This window comes from Brassica napus, unplaced genomic scaffold, assembly GCF_020379485.1.
Source record: "Brassica napus cultivar Da-Ae unplaced genomic scaffold, Da-Ae ScsIHWf_3038;HRSCAF=3832, whole genome shotgun sequence".
NCBI classification, from domain to species: domain Eukaryota; kingdom Viridiplantae; phylum Streptophyta; class Magnoliopsida; order Brassicales; family Brassicaceae; genus Brassica; species Brassica napus.
This window is the reverse complement of record NW_026016280.1, coordinates 1-24,172: the sequence shown is the minus strand read 5'-3', so window position 1 is coordinate 24,172 and position 24,172 is coordinate 1. Positions and strand designations below refer to the sequence as shown.

At 33.5% G+C, this 24,172-nt stretch overlaps 3 protein-coding genes, 1 non-coding gene and 1 pseudogene across 4 annotated transcripts; 2 read left to right on the top strand and 3 right to left on the bottom strand.

Annotated features, from left to right (window-relative positions):
• Window positions 1-5,940: 5,940 nt before the first annotated feature.
• LOC106353817 lies at window positions 5,941-6,525 on the top strand. The gene has a single exon (XM_013793625.1). The coding sequence runs from the start codon at window positions 5,941-5,943 to the stop codon at window positions 6,523-6,525; it is 585 nt and encodes a 194-aa protein (XP_013649079.1).
• Window positions 6,526-7,137: 612 nt separating this feature from the next.
• On the bottom strand, window positions 7,138-9,060 carry LOC106444178 (NAC domain-containing protein 100-like). The gene is made up of 3 exons (XM_013885712.3): window positions 8,523-9,060; window positions 8,154-8,431; window positions 7,138-8,070 (listed from the first exon to the last, which is right to left on the bottom strand). Exons 1-3 carry the CDS (start codon window positions 8,707-8,709, stop codon window positions 7,558-7,560), a joined length of 978 nt encoding a protein of 325 aa, XP_013741166.1. The 5' UTR covers window positions 8,710-9,060; the 3' UTR covers window positions 7,138-7,557.
• Window positions 9,061-13,297: 4,237 nt separating this feature from the next.
• LOC125602924 lies at window positions 13,298-13,375 on the bottom strand. Its single transcript, XR_007335102.1, has one exon. It is a non-coding gene; the product is annotated as a small nucleolar RNA snoR124 (small nucleolar RNA).
• Window positions 13,376-13,452: 77 nt separating this feature from the next.
• Window positions 13,453-13,535, bottom strand: LOC125602923 (annotated as a pseudogene).
• A 6,612-nt stretch (window positions 13,536-20,147) lies between these two features.
• LOC106369921 (MADS-box protein AGL71-like) lies at window positions 20,148-23,054 on the top strand. The gene is made up of 6 exons (XM_048774262.1): window positions 20,148-20,359; window positions 21,612-21,758; window positions 21,837-21,936; window positions 22,145-22,186; window positions 22,274-22,324; window positions 22,920-23,054. The coding sequence occupies exons 1-6, from the start codon at window positions 20,148-20,150 to the stop codon at window positions 23,052-23,054; spliced, it is 687 nt and encodes a 228-aa protein (XP_048630219.1).
• Window positions 23,055-24,172: the final 1,118 nt, after the last annotated feature.

The window sequence follows — 24,172 nt, the reverse complement described above, 5'->3', positions numbered from 1 at the left end:
TATGTAGGGTATATGATCAAGACAATGTTTGAGAAGTATGGTTTTTTATGTTTCAAAATAGATTTTAATTATAGAATGAAGATTTAGGGTCTGTGTTTTGAAAGTTATAGAATAAGATTTAAAAGATGAAAATTTTGATTTTAATTTTAATATTTGAGGTTATAGTATAAGAAGATTAGAAATTTAAAGTTTATGTTTGAATTTTAGAACTTAAAAAAATGCTTAGGTGTTTGTAGTGTTTGTAATTTATATGTTAAGATTTGGTGTTTAAGTTGAAAAATATTAGTTTTACAGTGTAGATTTCAATTTTTGGTACAGTACATAGGGTTTAGAGTATATTTGGGATTTGTGGAATAGGTTTGGACTTTAGATATAGGGTTTGGAATTTAAATTTTTAATTTAGGGGTTATAAATGTTAAAATGAATTATTAAATATACATGTAAAGATTTAATTATAAAATTAAAGAATTTTGGAAATTATAAATTGTGTTTAAATATAAAAAAAGAGCTTATGATTTGGTACGTAATTTAAGTTTAGAGTTATAGTGTTTGAAATATAATGTTAGAAAATAGCTTTTCTTAGCGTTAGAAAAAGGCTATTATATGTCTTTGAAAGTATTATGGAAGCCGCTTAAATAACTTTTTTGGCGCTTAAGTATAATTTTCCGCTAAGTACTGGTGGAATGAGTGATTTATATTCCTGCTTACTTAGTCTTGAAAATAGCATTAATTAAGTGTTATTTTAGGTTTCACTCTATCATAGCGTTTATCGAATGCTATTATATATTACGGAAATTTCAAACGCACCTACGATAGCACTTCAGTAAAACGTGCTATAACAATGTGCTATCAATGTGAACTTTTTTTGTAGTGTATCGACAGGAGATAGGATTCTCAGGTGGAATCCTCGAGCAGTATCCACTTGCTGGTTGTGCAACTCGGGTACTGAGACAAGAAACCACTTATTTTTGTAGTGTTCCTTTGCGGGTGAAGTGGGGCGAGGAACAATAAGGAATCTAGCAGGCTTCGGTATCTCGACTCACTGGGATCAGCTTCACCTTCCTCTTTCGCTACTGCTTCCAAGCTACAGCCTATGCGATCTGGCGTGAGAGAAACACTCGCCGTGTGGGAGAAGCTCCTCAAACATCAGCTCGTCTCATCATTTTTTTGGATAAATTTATTCCAAATAGGATCTCATCTTTGAGAAAGATAGTTGGAAATAAACATGAGAAGACCATGGGGATATGGTTTGAAAGTAGATGATTTTTATCATAAAATTTTGAATAGGTTTTTCTCTTTTTGTACAAAGAAGCATTAGGTGGTACAAAGATTTTTTTTTGAAGTGAATAAATTTAATTTTTTTTCAAAAAAAAGAATATGAAACGGTCGAGGGACAAAGTGAAAGCAAAAACAAATTAAAGAAACTTATAAGATTTTTTAAAATGAAAAGAAAAATGTTAAAATCGATGGGTTAAGGAAGATGTCGTGCGAGACTCATTTTCTTTCATTTCTAGTTATATGTTCCGGACACACACACACCCAGTGAACTTTCCACACTTCTTTTCGCCTTTTGTTTGGTAATTTGAAGTAAGTCATAAAATTAAGAATAGAGATTATTTTCATCTGAGTTTATATCACAGATTAGATATTCATATGGTTATGGTTAAACCATCATAGCCAGAGAGAGTTTGGCAGTATTAATGCTCGATTTGGTGACTATAGTGGTCACATTTATGAGATATTCAGCTGAAGTATCTATTCACCCTATAAAGTTTTACCAAGTAAAAAAAAACTAAACTTATCATCAGAGTTTTTAAATTAACTTAAAACAACACAAAATACTCGTAGTTCCGAAAAGACAACTGTTTTAAGATTTAGAAACTACAGTTTGACCCGCACGTCCATGCTGGTATTAATTTTCACATTTATATAAATTGTTTAATGACATTTCTAAACATATAAGTTATTTGGATATTTTTAAATTCCTACAAACCGGATCCGTAAGGATCCGAGTCCGATCCCCGTCTGAAATTTATAATATCCGAACAAAGATTAATTTTAAACCCAAACATTCGATACTCAAAAAATGATCCTTACCCAAATTGGTACCTAGATTCTCATGTCTAACTAATTATGTAAGAAAATTATTAATCGGTTGAATTCTTGTCATGAACAAATCAATTTCATTCAAACTTGTGAAATTATTTTGGTCAACGCAATATAAATGCAATCAAATTATTATGGAAAATATAATTAATAAAGTAAATAGGAAGAATAAAAAAAATGTAAAAGATGTAATAAAAAAATTAAAAATAAGTAAGTTATATTTTATACTATGTAATAAATGAAATTGAATTATTTGAAAAAGATAATAAATAAATTTGTTTAAATTAGTTAAAATGAAAGGAAGAAGATGTTATAAATCACTTAAAATTTTCAGTTTTAATAGAATAGATAATTCATAAATCCTACTATATAAAAGGGACTAAATTCAAGGCTTTTGAGACTATCCACCTCAGCCAAAATATTCTCATCCAAAAAGAATTAGAAATAGATGTCATTTAGAAGATAATTAACTAACATACAACTTTTAATATTTCTAGAAATTTCAAATTTGTAACTGCTAATTTATTAATAGAATCATATACTATATTGAATTATGTTCTATTTTTAATCGTTAGACTTCAAGGGTAAATAAATTATTAATTTATAATATATATAGTTTATAACTTTATATTGTAGTTATAAATAAAGAGAAAATAATCGAGAAAAGTAAAGAATCCTACTATATAAAAGAGACTAAATTCAAGGCTTTTGGGACTATCCACCTGAGCCAAAATATTCTCATCCAAAAAGAATTAGAAATAGATGTCATTTAGAAGATAATTAACTAACATACAACTTTTAATATTTTTAGAAATTTCAAATTTGTAACTGCTAATTTATTAATAGAATCATATATCTATATTGAATTATGTTCTATTTTTAATCGTTAGACTTCAAGGGTAAATAAACTATTAATTTATAATATATATAGTTTATAACTTTATATTATAGTTATAAATAAAGAGAAAATAATCGGGAAAGGTAAAGAAGCTCATGTAAAATTATGTAATTAAAATGGTAAAATGGTGAGTATGATGAGGTGAATCTAAGAAAATTTGTTGTACAAATTATGGTGCTTTCTTCGTCCCCTATAATGATTTAAAATAAAATATATATTCACATAAATAAGTCAATATTTGTTGTTTTTTTGTTGGTAAGATATTAAGAATATCATTTTCGGAAAGGTTACACTGTTGTTTTTAAACAACTTATTACAACAAGGAAACAAAAACAACCAACAACAACTCAAGGTAAAAAAAAACCTTAAGGAAGTCTTATACAAGAAAGATAAAAAGAAGTAGATAAGAGGAGAAAGGAGAACTTGCCGGGTAAGAGAGGAGACGGTCACGCATCATACGGTCGAGAGAGGCAAGGATGACTGATGAAGGTGAGGAGACAGCTGTGAACACACGAGCATTACGCTCTTTCCACAGCAGGTAGATGGCTGACTGAAAGTAGAGCTTCATGACTAGAGTAGCATGCGCATCTGCATTGACGCGAGGTTGATTGATCCAGCTTGCAACAGAGTGTAGATCAGCCGGAGGAGAAATCCAAACTTCAGGAGCAAAAAGCTCCCATATCAAGCGAGAGAAAGAGCACTCAAAGAAGAGATGATGGTGAGTCTCTATTTCAAGATTACAAAGGACGCACGTTCCAGAGACATTTAACTCCCAACGCCTCAAGCGATCCTTGGTTGGCAGTCTTCTCCGCAAAGCCAGCCTTGATATAAACACATCACGTGGAATATGTTCCTTGAACCAAATAGTCTTGTGCCAATATTTATTGTTGATAGTGTTTATATTTTTTCTGACATTAGTATCCATATTTTTTAGTAAACTGATCCAAAGAGATTAGTTTGTGGAGCTAACCAAACGAGGATTATAGTGTTTACTTTAGAAAAAGTAATAGGTTGAATGATAGATGGCGTGCGTGCTTTTTCACATGAAAATCTGCACATATATTAAAATTGTAAGATTTGAATCATAGAGAAAATATAGTGTATATGACTGAAGTTGGGCCATTCCGAAACTAAAGATGGCTAAAATTCTTCTTTGTCAAAATGCATAGATGTGAATCTTATATGAATAGAGTTCTCCATTGCTTATAGCAGTGTAATAAACTCCGTGTGTAAAGGAGGAAAAATGTTATATAAGTGAAAACAAAAATTATGATTTTTTTTTCTTGTGCCTATAGACTCTTCGCAATTTGAAGAAGAAATAACATATTGTGTGAAAATCTTTGGCTCGGTCAAATTTTATAATTGTTTACAAAACTGTTGTTATCTGATTCATGTAATTTTTCAGTATTGATTTAAAAACCCAAAAACCCCATATATACTGACTTTTTGATATTTTTTTCTGTGATTTGAATTTAAAAAGAGATAAAACTTTCGATAAGTTATGTAAACTCAGAACAAGTATTTAGCTTTAGAAAGCATTTACATGTTTCAAACTTATAATATATACATATATAATGTTTAAAATTATGCATATAAAACCTGTGTAAAATGTGTCTGAATATGTTTCTCTTCTTTAATGTGTTAATCGTACTATATATAACATTATTTTAAAATTTCAAAAAGTTTATCACATACAAAAAACCATCAATAAAAAATATAATTCTCCATCTACAACAAGAAAAATGAAAAACTATAAACATATAAATTTAAATTAAGAAAAACTAACATTGAAAAGACAAGAAGTTAATGTAAAAGAAAAAACCGACAAATAATATTATAAATAATATAAATTTATAAGACACAATCCGCGCGAAGCGCGGAAAAAATCTCTAGTGTTTAATAAGAACTCCTAAATCACTTATCATTTTTATGGCCCTTAAGAAATTCTCATCAAATTAAGTAGTATATCTGGATATTTATTTTTGTAAAATTTAAGTTTATTTAACAGGTCGTGTATTGCGGTATGAATAGAGTATCATGGTTCTAACTTTTATTTTATTTTACTTGGTTAATCAATGAAAAAAAAACGAAAAAAAAATTGTATGGAAGGAGCACAAAAGTTGAATAGTAACCACAATAAATAATGTGTAACCATGCATGTAAACTAATTATAAATCTCAACCATAATAAAGCTGTATGAGACATATATTATATATATAGATATATATGAAATAAAAGATGTGCTACGTAACAAGATAGAAACACAAATTTCAAGCATCACGCATAACAGCTTTATAACGGAATAGATCCGTGATGACGAATGCAATAGCCAATAGGGATTGAAAAAGTTAACTAGACGACATTTCAAAGTTTTTTTTTTTTTTTTGCTAATGTCACATTTCTAAAAATGCTAACTAGTTTAACTACTATTATTATACATATATAGTATAGTATATAGTTATTCTTGTCAAAATAATATATGCACTGTTTTCATTTCTTAATTATTTAGTTAGAAATATTATTCTTATTAAGACTATTTAATAATAAAACATTTCTAAACTATATGATATCGTCAAAAAATGAGGCCCTGAACACGTGAGGGCAGAGCTATAAAGGCTCGCGTCTCTCGCTCGGTGATATACGCAGCCACAGAGAGGAACCCTAAAATAAGTTAATTCGTCTTGGATTTTTCTTTTGCGGCGAAAGCAATAGTCTCCTGGAAACCATGGTTCGCTTCACCGACAAAGAAATCGCCCGGTTCAGAACGGCAGAAGTAGTGGTGTGCTGGGACATGGTGGGATCATTGGAGACATCTCAAGGCATTCCCAGTTCAACTTCGAATGCGCTTTTAATCTACTGGAAATGAAACGATACAACTGTATCTTAGCACAGCCTAAGTACTTGCCAATCTTGGAAGAGGATACCATTACTACAACATGGCCGAAACAATCGTCTTCTGGGACTTCTCTGGATGCCCGGTCCCTGAGGGTCTCCCCGTTAATAATGCTGTTTCAAACATTGAATATTCGATTCGTGTTACGGGTTGCCGTAATCTGATGATGTCAAGATCATTCTTTGTTTATTGTGACGCTTTTAAGATGTGTGATGTCTTGGGGAATATCTATTTCCCATTCCCCATGCGACACGCAGGCACTAAAGAAGAGAGACGCAAGAAGGTTTTCGTGGACTTTATGCGCAAGGCTATTGGCCATCGTCAACCATTAAATCTGGTGGTAATCATGGAGGACATCTCAGAACACCCGGAGATCCTCCATGCTCTTGAGTTTTGCAAAGGGAGAAAAAATATCAATATTCTTTTATCACAGCCACGTCTTGACCTGATATCAAAGGAGCTATCATTATGGCTTTGGAATAGCCTATGTCTCGCAGAATGCCCTTTAACAGCAGAAGACATTGAAGGAAAAGGAGAAGGACACATCAAAGGAGAAGGAAGGAGAAGGCAAAGGAGAAGGCAAAGGCAAAGGAGAAGGATACTAGGAGCTCAGCTCCGAGGAGTCTGAGCATCCATCTACTGACTCTGAGTATGAGTATTTGCAATAAAAAAAATTAAGGGTGCATGCTTCCAGTGTTGGAAGAGATTTCGTTGTTACAAAGACTTGTTTTATGTGTCGTTATTTACTTTAAATGAATTTGTGTGTGTCTAATGGCTTCACTCCACTTTCAGTGAAGCCTGTAGAATTATATGTTTCTTATGATGCCCAAAAAAAAAGAACTATATGATATCGTAAGCGGTAAACCTTAAATACCTATTTCTCCTCACATATTTCTAGTAGTATTAGAAATGACATACTTTTGAAACTCTACTAATTGATACGTTACGTGAATTTAGGTTTTATTTTCATGGAAATTGTGTTTCACTTTACACATTCCCGATATTTTAATAAACCAGATGGGGATGCATAAACATATACAGTATATATAATTTGAACTGTGTTTATTTCGTTTATTCTTCAATAGTTCACCCACACATTCTACGGCTTATAAATCAGATGATAATTACTATTTTTAGTACAAACTAAGGCCATGCCATAATAATCTGAACTGTATTTACAATTAAAATATAGGAGGGTGCATATTATTTTCATTCAAAAACAAATATAGCATGTCTTCAAAATTAGTATACATGGTATGAACGGTCACCACATATACTTTATGTTAGATTGTTATTACAAAAATTGGCAGACTTCTATCACCAAGTAATATTAAAATGTAAGCCTCTTATGAATTAACTTTCACACTATAAGACCTTCAGCTTCAAATTTCAAAACACAAAAAAACGGTGATTAAAGGGTAAAATTATCCTACAGACTCTTAGGGCATATATATGCATATTATCATCATTTATATTATATAATACCCATTTGTACCAATTCATAAATTAAGTTTTTTCAAGAGTATAATATATAGTGGAAGTTGAGATGGTTAAAAATTATACAAACTTTAACACACCATACTATAAGGTGGAAAAGTCAAAAGTTTTCTTACGTTCTTTCATGACAGTGAATCGTAGACATGAGGCTACTGAATCTTCTTCAGTAATTCCAGAAAGGTTCAAGATCAACCAGTCCAGTGGAGGAATACGGGTCTTCTTGAGCACTGAGTCGTCTCTTACCGTATTCAAAATCCGACGAAGTATCAGTGTTCATGTCAGTAGAAACTGCGGTTTCTTGTGAGACACTCATCGCTTTGAGACTCTGCCTTGTGTTGTTATCAACCATAGCCTGTAGAACCGAACGTTCTTGAGCGAGCATCGGGCTTTGGTAGAGTGGAATCCTGTGGAAAATGTCGGCTTGGATCGAGTTAAGAACAGGGCTGATGAAGCCATTGAGTGTGTTTCCTTGGGCTTGATCAGTTTGGTTGGAGAAGCAGGGCACGTAAACCGGTTCTGTTTTGGTTTTATCATTGTAACTCGAATTATCGGTTAAATGGGGCAAAGGAGAAGGGTTAAAGCCGGTTCCAAGTGAACCGATTCGGATTAGACTTGAAATAGGGATCTTCTTCCCTCCAGCAGTCTTCTGGAACACTCTACATATCACCCATTCATTCTGAAAACTCCAACAAAAGTGTTACTAAACCAAAGAAAAAGAGAAAAACAAAGCAGAAACAGAACTTTTAGATAGAAAAAAACCTTTGCGGTTTTAGGTAAATTATGAGCAGAGAGTTTTCCTTCAAGCCTAAACTCATGCATCACCCAATTGGTTTTCTGACCTTTAGGAGCTCTTCCTCTATAGAATACAAGTGTCTTCTTCATTCCAACAAGTGATTTACCTCGGTAAATCTCCTTATCTTTCCCGGTGGCCTTCCAATAACCGGCTTCAGTAGCCCGGTTTGTCCTCAAACCGGTTGGATATTTTTTGTCCCTCACACAGAAGAAGTACCATTCTTTCTCACCCATTTTTGCCATCCCTGTAAAATCAGTCCCCAACAATGTTATGTTTCAAGAAGAGGACAAAGAAAAGAACAGTTCTGATCATTATGGTGATCATTGAAAACATACACGGTAACTCCCATGGCTCAGACTTATTGAAGTCAACTTCACCAACAGCTTTAGCTGAGAAGCTGATGTCAAGAACCTTCTTGTGGAGATATTGAGTTATGAGTTCTTCATCTGTTGGATGAAACCTGAACCCTGGAGGAAGATCTATCTGCTCTTCTTCCTTCTGAAACTCACAAAAGCTCTCCATCTTTTATCCCTCCCCGGCCCAAGAAACCTTAAACCCTAAATATTGAATGAATAACCAACATATGGTTTATTTATTTGATCTTGAACGGTGTTTTTTGGAGAGATGGATTCAGAGAATACTATGTGATTATATTTATTATAAATAAAGAGGAGAAAACGATGAACAGAGAAGTTGGGGAGAAAGGTTAGGAAGATGAAGTGAAAGTATAAAGGAAAAGGCCAAATGAAACTATAAAGGATTGGAGAAAAAATATTAAAATATTTTATTTTGTTAATTATAAGAATTAAAACATTTTTTCTAGAATTTGGAAAATAAAAAAAATATAGTTCCCCATATTTGTGTGTGTGAGTGTGAGAGGAGAAAGATACGTAATGTGTAACGCAACTTGAGTAGGTTGTTTTAGCACTTGCCACTTTTAAAGAAAAAAATAACTTTTCTGAGCTTTTTTAGTATCAATAAAATTAATTAAATTTGAAAATATATTACTAGACTTAATGAAAAAAATTAATAAATTATAGGAGCTACAAAATAAAAACATATTTGCAAAACTAACAAGAGAACAGATAACTACGATTCTTTGAATCTAACGCATTAAGCATAGTTACTATAATTGTAATGAAATACAATGAATGATTACGTCAGTTAAGTAGTACAATGAATAAAGACAATACTTTCGAAAATAAGTTGCAAAGAAATAAATCTGTGATATATGGTATTGAATATTTATGGTGGAAAGAGTGAAAAGTTCTTCAGTTGCAAAAAATAAAAATAAAAAGTGAAAAGTTCTTTAACATTCATATACAAAAATAGTGAATGAGTTTAGGGTTCAGATTTTCGATATTAATTTAATAGAACAAAAGTTAATTAGACTTAGAGATCAACATGTCTATATACACACTATAAACTATAGCAGAATATTTTTTAAAATGCAAATATGTTGTAGTATCATCTGTTGAGAACATTTATAATCATTATTTGAAAATAAATAAATTACCTTGTATGATTTTTATATTTTATTTATCAAGTAACAATAATCCAACCACTTTTGAGATGAAATAGTTTACTTTAATTAAAGAAGTAGGTGCATGCTAGAAAATAAAAATGATAAAAGGTTGATGTTTCAGTAGTAGTACTTTTTGATATACATATATATATAGTAATATTTAGCAAACAAAATAGTACTAATATTTAATTTTTATAGTTTATAAGTTTTGGAACTCTCTTTCAAGGAAGAATCAAACATCAAACATGTTTGATGTTTGATGTTTCTGCTGATACCCTTATTGGTTCTTTAGTCTTGTTACCTTATTCGTCAAAATTGAAATCTTTTATTACAAATAGAAGAACCACTTAGAAAAGGTCAAAGGAGTCTATGTATAATATTCTTTTTAAAAGGTTATTCTGTTTTGAAGAGCGAAGTGCGTTCGGTGCATTGCTAACACACTTTGATTTCGGAATATGTGTTGGACTAAAAAAAGAGGAATATGTGTTGGACACTTGAAGTGGGTGTTCGCCTAGAATCGCATTATTTATTTAGTTTTTAATCGTGTGTTATATGGTGGGAAACATTTGGAGTTAATCCTACTCAAATTCAGTTGATATATGTTTTCTTAAAACTGATATATGTAATTTTGATAAACAATTCTACTAATAAATATTTTACGATAAATCTCATTTTGTAAAACACAAATCTCAGGATGAACGGTTCCAATCTATAATCGTTGCAATTACTTTTTATTGAACACACAATTTATTTGTATGACTCAGTATGAATATGCATATAAATTTTGTTTTTAATCTTAAATCAAGATTAATAAATCATTATTTATCATTTTTAAATCAACCTGTGATTATCCTTATAATTAAATTATATATTTGCATAAACAGAATATGCATCATTTAAAAACAAACATATGTATGGTCTCTGGTATTGTATTTGTTTAAGTCTTTCATATTTAATTTATATCTATTTTTTGTGACACAATTTTATATCTTAACTAGATTTTAATCCACCCTTAAAAAACGGGTATATTTTTTGTTTTATATTTTTGTTGAAATTTAATTTTTATATTTGTGTTTTTAGTCATATATATGTTTTTCTTTGTATAATATTTATCTTAAATGATTAATAAGAAATTTTAATAATTGTATTAAAATAGTTGGATAACACCTATATCAATAAGTCATGTTTCTGTTTTAATAGTATTGATCAGTAGAAAACTAGATCTAGTGGTCCACTTTTTTAGGTCATGATAGAAAACACCACAGAAGTGAACCATGAGATATGCACATATGATATTGAATGTGGGCAGAGGTTTGTAACTTAAAGAAGGTACAAAGCATATATTCGCATTCTTTCCGCGTTATCCATCAGAAACAAAAATATATGCACGTGATCTTTACAGAACTGGATCAAACTCCTAGTTGAAAATCTGGTAGGTAATGTACTAATGTTTCCACCGTTTTAGTTATTATTGGATTAGCCAGGTTTGTTCGGATCACTTGGTTAACAAAATAGGTTCGCAACAACTATAGCTATTATGGGATTAGCTGTGAAATTTAGATCTTAATCTCAACATTATAACCCTCGTTTAAAATAAATAATTTGTATACAGAAAATCTAAATTTTAACTTCAAATTTAAAACCTATCTGTCCTGTCACAGTAACTTCGTATCCAAAGAACCAATTTGGCAGCTTTCAATTTGGAAGTTATTTCAAGTCCACAAACAAGATTCTTTAACTTGTTTCTATTTGTAATTTGACGATCGGCGCACTCTTGCCCGTTCTTACCCGTTGGTCGCTATAATCAGGACATTCACTTTGTTTTTCCAATGTGTTCTAGGCTTCAATTTTAGTATTTCATCTTTTCGTTTGTTCATATTCTTAAGTTTCATTTGGCTCCAGAAAGATTGTGATCCTTATTGGCTTATGGTTTCAGAAAGAATGTATTCTTTGCCGATTAATGTAAAAAATTATATCACTACATTTCAGGTTCGATCCACCTGTCATGCGAAACTAAGTCACACTTTTCTGGTCATTCTATACGGACATGGACTACTGCATTTCAGCCCATTTGAATACTCGGGAGAAGCTCTATCCGTGAGTTGTACCTCCTATCGGAAGGTTGGTTCTCTGTTTTTAATAGACTCAGGTTTAACCTTTTAAAGTTAAAAAAAATGTAAAAAATATTATATATTCAATTTAATCTAACAGATGACAAACAACCAGTCTAGTTACTTTTTTTACCGAGGTTCATACCACAAACTGAAAGCACTTTGTTCAAAAAAAAAGAAAAATTCTTTTAAATAGAAAGTATGAATTATTGAAACATATTAAATGATCAAAATAACATTTTCACTATTTCTCCAAAATATATTGATAAGAGAAATATAACGCTAAAAGTTTTGGGCAGCGCCATTCCATGTTTTCCATTTGCTAGTAGTAAACATACATTATTAATAATTTGACGAATAAGCCTTCAGTCAAAAAAGAAAAGAAAATGATGAACGAACAATAAGCACGATGGATATTTTCACTTTTCATCTTTGGCATAGTTGGGTTTCACCAAAGTACCAAACAATTACGACTGGCACTCTTATCGGTATATAATTGATCACCTTCCCAAATGATCTTTATTTTAAAACGAAAACACAATTACAAAACTAAATTAATATATGACGAATAAATTAATGTATTCTAACTATACTTGTTATCTAAACCATCTATTTTATAATTATAAATTAATTGTTACAGAAACTGATCTGTAAATTGTAGGATGTTGATTTAAAATTTTGAAATCCAAACTATGAGCAAACAAAAAATTATGGTTGTGGGGTTTCTTTCTCCATATATATGCTTACTATAGTGATTAAGGTATATGCTCCTAAGAGAGGTCCAAACTGGAAAAGTATACATGATGTGATGGAAGAGCCTTAACATCTTCGGTGTCTTCTTTCGTTCGGCATCGTACACTGCCGAAGCAGAGGACCCAAATAGTGTGGCGCGTATTAGAAAAGAAAAGAAATATTGGGCTTGTACACTATTACACTATTGGGTTTGGATCATAAAGTGTGGCGCGTATCTACAGTTATTGGGCTTGTATACTATTGTTTAAGTATTGTGGGCTTCGAACGAATGAGATATTCTGTAAATCTTTCCCACCCAAAGGTATATATATGCATAAACAAGAGCTAGTTTCATATTTTTGCTCAATTTTTCACTGTGTTTTGATGTGTTATAATTATATATTATGGTTTTTCTCTTGTATATAATATATCTGTCAATTGGCTGAGTCAATCCCAAATGTGATGTTTCACTAATTGAATCAAGAAAAGATTAGAACTACGTGACATGGCCAGATGGCCTCAATGTTCATGTGCTTCTATAGGGCAGAGGGTAAAACTATGACGTTTCAGCTGCACAATTGCTACTGTAGTCAGAAACGTCAAAAATATTTTGGAATTTTCATAACATTTTGAATAGTAGCAATAAAACAGAAACTGACTTTATTCTTTAAATCTGGGTTTTGGACTACCTATCTCAACTATCAAGAGCAAGGTTCAAATATTAAGGATAATTCAAAGGCTTTAACTCAGCATCAAGATTGTAATCACTTATGTTGTTACACATCGGATCTGATAATTTATTTGAATTCCATCATTGGTAAAGCCTCAAATTTTCAATCAAAACAATTGTAGATAATAAAAAGGGATTTTGAAAACTGAAAGGTAAAGAGGACTGTTAATGCATCAGATATTCCCATTATAGACTTTAGTCAACACAGATAATTTCTGATGTCCCTGTCTGTTTAATCGTCACTTGCAAAGAACACAAACCCCACTTCACAACAGAAACACAAAGATTCACGAACACAAAAAGTTGTTTTGTAAAATAGATTTAGTATAAGGTATCAATACCAAAGATGTCTGAGAACTTTCAAGAATCATAGTATTCTCAACATATAAGCAAGAAGCTGAACAAGAAGCTGAAACCAAAAAGAAAAAGAAAAATAAATTTAGATTGGGTTGAAGAAACTAAAGTTTAGGACTTTCACCGTTTTATAATCAGATACAGAGACTGGAAGTTAGGGTTTTGGGGGAGACTGAGCTATTAGATGAAAGAATATTTGTTATTATGTAACCAAGTTAACATCAATGGGCATGTAGCTCAGATGGTAGAGCGCTCGCTTAGCATTCGAGAGGCACCGGGATCGATATTCCGCTTGTCCACCTTTTTTTTTACCCTAAACATTTTTTCTTGCACTACTAAAGCCCGTTTATTTGAGCCCATCCTGTGAATTGAGTGTACGTGTTTAGTTAGACCAGCTCATAATAAGGCCCGTTTAATCATCATATTTATATAGGAGAGACCACTTCTTATATTTTGCTCAGGGCCCGTATAACCCATTAAGTCGACTGTGATAGCATGACATATTATGATCACAAACTTTGACAATTACAACGTCAAAGTGAAGAAAATAAGTATCAGATCACTACAAATGTTGAGTTAAGCTTGAGTTATCCTAATGAGATTAGGATTAAATAGATTGAGAGTTATCTATAAAATATGTTTCCTAATGAGTTTAGGAACTTAAGAGTTATATATAAGGAGATACCAATGTGTGGTATAACTTGTGAGTTGAGAGAGCTTTAGTTTTGAGTTATTTTCTAAAGCATTAAGAGTTCTAATAAAGAGTGTTCTTGAGATTCTTTGATTCAATAATTGGTATCAGAGCTTTACATTGAATCTAAGGAAAAATCATGGGAGATATTGTTGCCGTGAATAGCAACACTAAGAGCAGCGGATTATCAACCATAAAATGTCCGATGCTCAGCGATACAAACTACACTGTGTGGACAATGCGAATGCAGGCGGCATTGAAAGTCCATAAGGTCTGGGAGGCCATTGATCCAGGGGAGAAAACCGGAGAAAAGAATGATGTCGCGAGGGCATTATTATTTCAATCCATACCCGAGTCCTTAATACTTCAGGTGGGAAACCTTGATACCTCAAAAGAGATGTGGGAAGCGATTAAGATGAGACATATGGGAGCTGATCGTGTGCAAGAGGCTCGGTTGCAAACCCTAGCAGCAGATTTCAGTCGATTGAAGATGAAGGAGACCGACTCTATTGATGGTTTTGTCGGGAAAATTTCTGAACTAGCAACAAAATCTGCAGCCCTTGGTGAGATTATTGAGGAACCAAAGATGGTTAAGAAGTTTCTTCATAGCTTGCCCCGCAAGAAATATATACACATCGTGGCTTCTTTGGAACAAGTTCTTGATCTTAATAAAACGAACTTTGAGGACATTGTGGGACGGTTAAAAGCATATGAAGAAAGAGTTTCTGAGGAAGAAGAAGAGGAGAATCAAGAAGATCAGGGGCAAAACAAGCTTATGTACACCAATGATTCAGGAGGTCAGTCGCAGCCTTATCGAGAGAGATACGACACGTCAAGAGGACGAGGCAGAGGAGGTCGTAACGGATATCAAGGAAGAGGACGTGGGCGTTATGGCAGTCAACAAAGCGGAGGGTATTACCGCCAAGAAAGAGATGCATCAAGAGTGGTGTGTTTCAGGTGTGATAAGCTAGGGCATTTCGCGCAAAACTGCCCCGATCGCTTATTAAAACTTCAAGAGACACAAGAAAGTGAAGCAAACACTACACATGAAGCTGATGAACTAATGGTTCATGAAATTGTGTACCTTAACGAACGGAATGTCATTCCTAACAAGCTTAACGTCACTTCAGCGGGAGATAATTTATGGTACTTAGACAATGGAGCCAGCAACCATATGACAGGAAATCTTGAATACTTCTCAAAGATAGATAGAAGTATAACAGGAAAGGTGAGATTTGGAGATGACTCGCGAATAGATATAACCGGGAAAGGCTCAATTGTCTTTGCGACAAAGAATGGAGAAAAGAAAATACTCTCTGACGTCTACTACATTCCTAATCTTCGAAGTAACATAATAAGCCTCGGGCAAGCCACCGAGTCAGGTTGTGAGATCAGAATGGTAGGAGATGCTTTGCTCCTGTATGATCGTGATAACAAGCTTCTTGTACAAGCAAAAAGAGCTCCAAATCGATTGTACAAGGTAGTCATGGAGGTAGAGAATACAAAATGCTTGCAGCTGGTACATCAAAAGGAGTCCTCGAAGTGGCACTCACGTTTGGGGCACATAGGTCTAAACAACCTAAAGCTAATGGTAGAAAAGAATATGGTGGTCGGTATGCCTCGTTTTGGAATCGAGAAGGAGACATGTGCGGCATGCTTACGTGGGAAGCAAATACGAAAGTCTTTTCCGCAAGCAAGCTCTTACCGTGCATCTAGAGTATTAGAGCTGATACATGGAGATTTATGCGGTCCAATTACTCCATCTACCGCAGGAGGAAACAAGTATGTATTTGTCTTGATACATGTGGAGTATTCTTTTAAAGGAGAAAAGTGAAGCTTTTACAAAGTTCAAACGGTTTAAGACCGTAGTCGAACAAGAGACAGGGTCAAAGATCAAAACGCTACGAACTGATAGGGGGGGGAGAATTTACATCAGTCGAATTCAAAGAGTACTGCGAGAGCTCGGGCATTGAACGACATTTAACGGCCCCATACTCTCCACAACAAAACGGGGTCGTCGAGAGACGAAACAGAACGCTTCTAGAGATGACACGAAGCATCTTGAAACATATGGATGTTCTAAATTTTCTTTGGGGAGAGGCAGTAAGGCATTCAACCTACCTCATCAATAGGATCATTACTCGAACTCTAGTACTTCAGACCCCATACGAAAGCTTTAAGGGGAAGAAGCCGCACGTTGAGCACGTGAGGGTTTTCGGATGCGTTGGTTACGCAAAAATTACTACACCACATCTGAAAAAATTAGATGATAGGTCTCGAGCGTTGGTTCATCTCGGAACTGAGCCGGGAACAAAGGCTTACCGACTACTTGATCCGACAACAAGAAGAATAGTGGTTAGTAGAGATGTGGTCTTTAATGAAGAACATAGGTGGAAGTGGATACAGGAACAGAAAGAAGTAGACACTAGTATAATAATTTTTGGAAATCACGATTCAGGATTATGTGATCAAGCTACAATAAAAGAAGAAGAAAGTGATCCTGAGCTCGAGGAAGAAGAAAGTGATCATGAAGAAGAACCAGTGATCCTAAGACGCTCCTCCCGTACGATCAATAAGCCAAGCTATCTTGATGATTACGAGTTACTGTGTGAAGAAGATGAGATGTATGAAACACTTTGCGAGTTAGAATACGAGCATCTATTGATGCTTGTGAACGAGGAACCTTGGAGCTATGAAGATGCGAAAGAACTAAAGGTTTGGAGAGATGCATGTGAGGACGAAATCAAATCGATCGTGAAGAACGATACTTGGAGTTTAGTTGACCTCCCTCGGAATTGTAAAGCAATTGGATTGAAGTGGGTCTTTAAAATTAAAAGGAACTCTGATGGGAGTATCAACAAATACAAGGCACGTCTGGTTGCTAAAGGATACATACAGAAACATGGAATAGACTTTGATGAGGTGTTCGCACCTGTTGCACGGATAGAAACAGTTCGTTTGATCATCGGAGTTGCAGCCTCACATGGTTGGGAGCTACATCATCTTGATGTGAAAACAGCTTTTTTACACGGTGATTTAAAAGAAGAAGTATACGTATCACAGCCAGAGGGGTTCATCATCAAAGGAAAAGAAACTAAAGTTTATAAGTTAAGAAAGGCACTATACGGTCTACGCCAAGCTCCAAGAGCCTGGAATGAAAAACTCAACGCTACACTTCATGAGTTGAAGTTTGATAGATGCCTCAAGGAGCCGTCGCTTTATAAAAAGAAAGAGCACGGACATTTGTTGATGGTGGCCGTGTATGTCGATGATCTATTGGTAACAGGCTCCAGCTTGGACATGATAATCGATTTCAAGAAGGATATGGCAGCCAAATTCGACATGACTGACCTTGGAAAGCTGAGTTATTACCTTGGGATAGAAGTCACGCAGAGAAAAGGAAGTATAGTGTTAAGTCAAGAGAAATATGCAGCAAAGATCATAGAGGAGGCTGGGATGAAAGGATGTAACGCGACGCAGATACCAATGGATGCAGGTCTAAAACTAGGCAAAGCGGATGAGGAGAAGGGTGTAGACGAGAGAGAGTATCGGAGAAACATTGGTTGTTTGCGCTATCTGATACATACAAGACCTGACCTAGCGTGTAGTGTAGGTATCCTAAGTCGGTACATGCACAATCCTAAGGAGTCCCATAAAGCCGCTTTGAAGCAAGTCTTGAGGTACCTTCAAGGAACCCTATCGCACGGTTTGATCTTTGAAGCAAGACCGCAAGAAGGATTGGTGGGTTATAGTGATAGTAGTTACAATGTTGATCCCGATGATGGCAAGAGCACAACCGGACACATCTTTTACTTTGGTGGAAATCCAATCACATGGTGTTCTCAAAAACAAGAGATAGTTGCTTTATCTTCTTGTGAAGCGGAGTTTATGGCTGCAACTGAAACCGCCAAGCAAGCAATATGGCTACAGGATCTTCTAAGTGAGCTGTTCGGTGGTAACAGTAAGAAGGCCGTGATAAGGATCGATAATAAGTCAGCAATAGCATTGTCTAGGAATCCAGTGTTTCATGGGCGAAGCAAACACATTCATACAAGATTTCATTTCATCAGAGAATGCGTCGAGAAAGGTCTCGTGAGTGTAGAGCATGTCGCTGGTGTGAAACAAAAGGCTGATATACTTACCAAAGCACTTGGGAGAATCAAGTTCAAAGAGATGAGACAATTCATTGGAGTTCAAAATGTGAAGAATGAAGAGATCAAGCTTAAGGGGGAGAATGTTGAGTTAAGCTTGAGTTATCCTAATGAGATTAGGATTAAATAGATTGAGAGTTATCTATAAGATATGTTTCCTAATGAGTTTAGGAACTTAAGAGTTATATATAAGGAGATACCAATGTGTGGTATAACTTGTGAGTTGAGAGAGCTTTAGTTTTGAGTTATTTTCTAAAGCATTAAGAGTTCTAATAAAGAGTGTTCTTGAGATTCTTTGATTCAATAACCTGGCTTTGATACCAATTATTGAATCAAAGAATCTCAAGAACACTCTTTATTAGAACTCTTAATGCTTTAGAAAATAACTCAAAACTAAAGCTCTCTCAACTCACAAGTTATACCACACATTGGTATCTCCTTATATATATAACTCTTAAGTTCCTAAACTCATTAGGAAACATATCTTATAGATAACTCTCAATCTATTTAATCCTAATCTCATTAGGATAACTCAAGCTTAACTCAACATACAAGTATATGAAGTAATCACTTTTTCTGCCTCGTTTTCATCTAATAAATTTAGATTTTCTCATTTTTACCCGGATACTTAGAAAATAGTGACTTTTGCGTCGAATAACATAGATTCACCAAATCATAGGCTGAATAAAATTTCAAGTACATAAGATCAATTTCAAGTGCTTATTGTAAGAAAACAGAAATCTCAGAAACCTATATAACCCCTAAATTAATTGAAGAATATTATGCAAATGATAAATGTATTTATGTCACTTTTAAAATGGTTAGGTCTGCATAATTAATTAATTAAAGTATTTATTTTATTTTTATAAAAGTATTTAATTTTGATAGAACTCATTTGAAAATACCAAATTAAGTTATTTGAAAATATTTGATATCAAGTATGTATATTTTATTTTTGTGATCAAATATTTTATAAAATGATCTATAGACCAATCTAATTGGACCGATAGTTACAAAAAAACATAAATCATATGAAGCTTCATTAAAATCGATAATTAACATATTTTTAATTAGTAGAAAAAAGCGAAGCAGACATTTTTAGTCAGCAGGCAAAGCAGTGTGTGATAATCGAAAGTAATATCTGCAAAATGGCATTTATATATTTTTATTTCCTGAGAGTATGTAAATCAGAGAGCAAAAGCAAGACTATTAACCTTAGGGTTTGTTCCTCCCTGCATAACAAAGGTTTGACCAAAGAAAGACTAAATCATCAAAGTGATTTGACTCATCAATTCATTCATTTCTAGTTATCATCGATCTTATTGTTCTGTTCATTTCATCTCTTTTTTTTCTTGTGAAAGTTCGTCCTTATTAATATCACAGATCTTCTTGGTCGTTTTCTGATTCTTGAGGCCTTTGAAACGAATCTTGACAGATTTAGAAAAAGGTTTTGTTTGGTTTCGTTTTTTCCCCAGATTTTTCATCATTTTCCTAGGGAAGTTATCACTTATTGACTTTTGTGTGGACAGCTGATCTTGTGTTTAGATCTCTCTTTTGTTATCAAGAAACAGTACCTTGGTTTTGATTTGGATCCAAGTGAGTTTGTTTCTAAAGAAAAAGAAACTAATTTTCTCTTTCCTAAAATTGTTCAGACTTAGGGTTTCATATGGATTCACCCACTAATCATGGCAGGAGGATGGTGAAAGGGAAGATCGAGATCAAGAGAATCGAAAACCTAACGAGCAGGCAAGTCACGTTCTCCAAGCGTAGGAAAGGTCTCATGAAGAAGGCTCACGAGCTTTCAGTTCTATGCGATACTCAAGTCGCAGCCATTGTCTTTTCTCAGAAAGGCAAACTATACGAATACGCTAGCTCCGAGTAAGTAACCTAACATTTCTATAACTTTTAATCCAATTAATACACATTTATACATATTTACAATCTACTGTTTATTCTATAGAAATGAATCTACTGTTCTTACTTTACTTTGCTAATTTATTTATGTATCGCACAATAGATTTCTAGCTAATTGTAGCTGTTGCGTTTAACTTCTCAACAAATTATGCCTTCTTAAAGTTTTTTTTTTTTTGTCATTTATTTACTCAATAGTACCACGAAGTTTTTATTTAAATGAATTCAAACCTAATCACAGTTCTTCTTTAAGCACGAGCAATCAATTTAGGACTTTCCAAAGAAGTGTTCTTGAACTTTGAACCTAGTATGCCTTGAAACTCATGCTGAAACCACTTGACATGTTTATAATTATATTGAAACATCCTAGTGTTCATGCCATACTGTTAAGAGTACAATTGGACCAATTTAAAAATCCCCCATGAAGTATGAGAAGATCTTTTGGATTTTTGCTAGGGTCTCAAACTCTAGCCCTCGAGAAGTTTTCATGCTATTAAATGTGTTGATCTCTTATATAGCCGATAGGTGAGTTAGTTTCTTAAACCAAATCCAAACTTAAATGATGCCACTAATGATTATCAAACCCAAACAATGATCATAATCATGTGAAACCATATATTGATAGTCACTAGGTGAACTGTACTAATCATCTCTTCCCATTATTTTGTTAGCGAATTGCCAATATCTACACTTGAGTGGGTTTAGATAATTAACCAACCAAAACTTTTGGAACAAGAGTTTATGTTTCATTCACAGTTTCGAGTTTACCAAGTTTGACCATTTAAAGCAAATCGTTGGTACGTAATGGAAAGGCGAGTGCATCCTAGCTTATAGTAATGCTTTTGCCATTGAGTTTGTATAGATAGGAAACCAAGTTACACAAATTAAAAAGACATATATTACTAACAAATTGATATTATATATTCAGCTATTTCTTCTCCTTTAATAGGTGGAATGGCATATCGAAAACCTTACTATGTACATTCTTCATCCTCCGGAAATCTTTCATACTTTTTAATTATACTAATCCTGAGATAGGCCAAGCGCATATCGACAAAATGTATCGAATTTAGGCTCGGAAAATATGCATACAATCTATAAATCTTGCATATGTGTGAATGTTCTTGTTGGTCATGATAACATTTTCGGAAAATAGTAATTGTATACTTTAGAAATATTATAATGATGATTGATGAAGTGATCCTGAAAACTAATTCAGCATGAAGAAGATGATCGAACGATGTGAGTTACATAGAAGGGAATATTTTCATGAAGAGAGACTCCAAAAAGAGCAGCAGGTGCAGGATCTCAAGGATGAAATCACGATTATGGTGAACTCCATTGAACTTCTTCAACGTCATTGCCGGTTAGTTTCTGATATTTCTATAGATAATGCAATAGGTGATTCTATATAAGCTCATGAAGGCGATAATATGCATCTTAGGAGGCTAATGGGGGAAGATTTAGATACTTGTTCGGTGGAGGAGCTCAAAGAGATAACTATTCAAATTGAGAAAAGCCTTACTATTGTTAGATCAAGGAAGGTAAACTTAATAAATACATAGTACTTGATTTTGAAATCTTTACGTGTTTGTTATAATGTGTTTAGCACTAATGGCTTATAATTAGGGTCTTCTAGAGTATTTTCTGTTACACATATCAACATATGTTCTCTGGGACTTCTGAGTCTAAATGATTAGCTATCGAACCAGCATGTGCAACTGCTTATTCCGGATTCTACAATTTTGGCAGGCTAAGTTAAATGAAGATGAGGTGGGGAAACTAAAAGCAGAGGTAATTTTACTTTATTATTTTAGTTGGTTCTTTACGGCATATAATATATAAATTTCATTGTGCTTTTTTTGGGTTTGATCTTATTAGATTGCAGGAAAAAGAGAGCTGTTGAACGAGAGAACTAGGCTGCACGAAATGGTATACGCATACGCATATATATACAATCCAAGGACATATATGCATGTATTCATTCTTGCACGCCCTACACTTATTTAATCATGAACTTAGTCTTTGCTATCTATATTTATAACTAGTACATATGGATACTATATATAAGTTCACAACTCTGAAGGGAAGTTTTCATGATTTCTCAATAGAACACAATGATAAATTCATTAGCTAAGATTGTTAGAGCGTTCCATATATATAATGTTTTTGTTGTTGACTGTCATATTCTAATCTACTAGTTACAAAGATCATCTAATTTAATAATATAATAATCTTTTGATGTTAAAAAAAAAATCGTTTAGCGCTTTATCTCTTTATTCTTTAAATAACAAAAATATCATTCAGCTATAGTCTATAGACATCATGGTGGATTAACCTTTGACATCCATGACTTAACTCTCATGAAAAATCTTGTGGTTGATTAATAGTGCTTTCGACTGAAATCTAACTTGAGGAAATCTGAAAATCGTCCGTCAAAAAGTTATTCGTTTTTCGTGAACTTTTTGTTTGTTTCTCTCTGATTATTGAGTTTCTTTGTTTAGGATTTAACTTGTTATCATTTCAGTTTGAAGAAAAGCCCTTGTGGATGCAGTCGAGGAACTTAGAGAGTGAGAAGAATGCATCTTCCTCTGGCTGTGAAAACATCCACATATCCAATGTCGAAACTGATTTGTTCATCGGATTGCCTAGAAGAGTGTAATGATCTCTTCTTTTTTTATTAACAGGTTCTTGTTTTCATATTTTCCAAGTATATACTCGATTCTCTATTTGCGTAAAACTAAGAAATAAAGTTATGTATAATACCTTGACAAAAAGTGATGTATAATAATGTTATGATTGTTATCTACTAAATAATTGTTTTTCTTTCTCTTCTCTGTCGATCTTATTTCATTTTTAATTCTTTTTTGATGTTAATGGCATGGTTTTATATGGCTAACTACAGCTTTTATTTCATGTTTCTAGTTTGGGCTATTCATCTCTCACGCAAAATATCTTATATAAACGGTTTTGACGGAGACTGAGTTAATGACACAATGTGACTAATAATTTATAAAGCTACAGTTAATTAATTACCACTTAATCGATAGACCTAAATAAGCAGTTAGTAATTAATTGTTAAGACTTAAGAGCATAGTGCACTAAACACTTATGGTAAGTGGTTAACTCCTTTTGAATAGTATTCGTACGTATTTATGTTTTCTTCCGATTTCTGGATTACCTTTTGAATAGTATTTGTACGTATTTATGATTTCTTCAGATTTCTGAAGCTATATATATGCACAAATCATACAACAATATATTCAAGCAAACTCTTCTCGCAGCAAAAGCAATCAAAATCATTATCACCAAAAAACTTCTATATTTTTTTATTCCTTGTTTCTTTTTCATCAAAATGAGTGCAATAAGTCATTTTCAAATGGGAGTACTCTAAGAGAGCACATGATGTCAGAATCAGCGAGTGGCTCGACCCTTCCATCGCTAGAGACATCCAACAATGAAACCGTTTTGATTGGGGGACCAGATCTAAAGAGAGAAGACGGTGCACATCAAATAAAAGGCGAGAGAAAGATGATCGTGGACGAGGCAGATTCTACCGGGTCTGGTAGTCCTTTGACAGCTGTCGAAGAAGCTGGTTTAATTCTTGTAGCAATGTCTAAGGGGCAGAGGCCAGAAAATTCTCAGAATTGGAATGCTATTGATCGTTGTTAGCAACTCCAAACGTAAAGAAGAATATTACGAAACAGATTTAGATTCTGATGATGATAATAAAGAAGTCAAATACAAGTCTGTTGCTGGCTTCTCACTCAAACGTGGAAA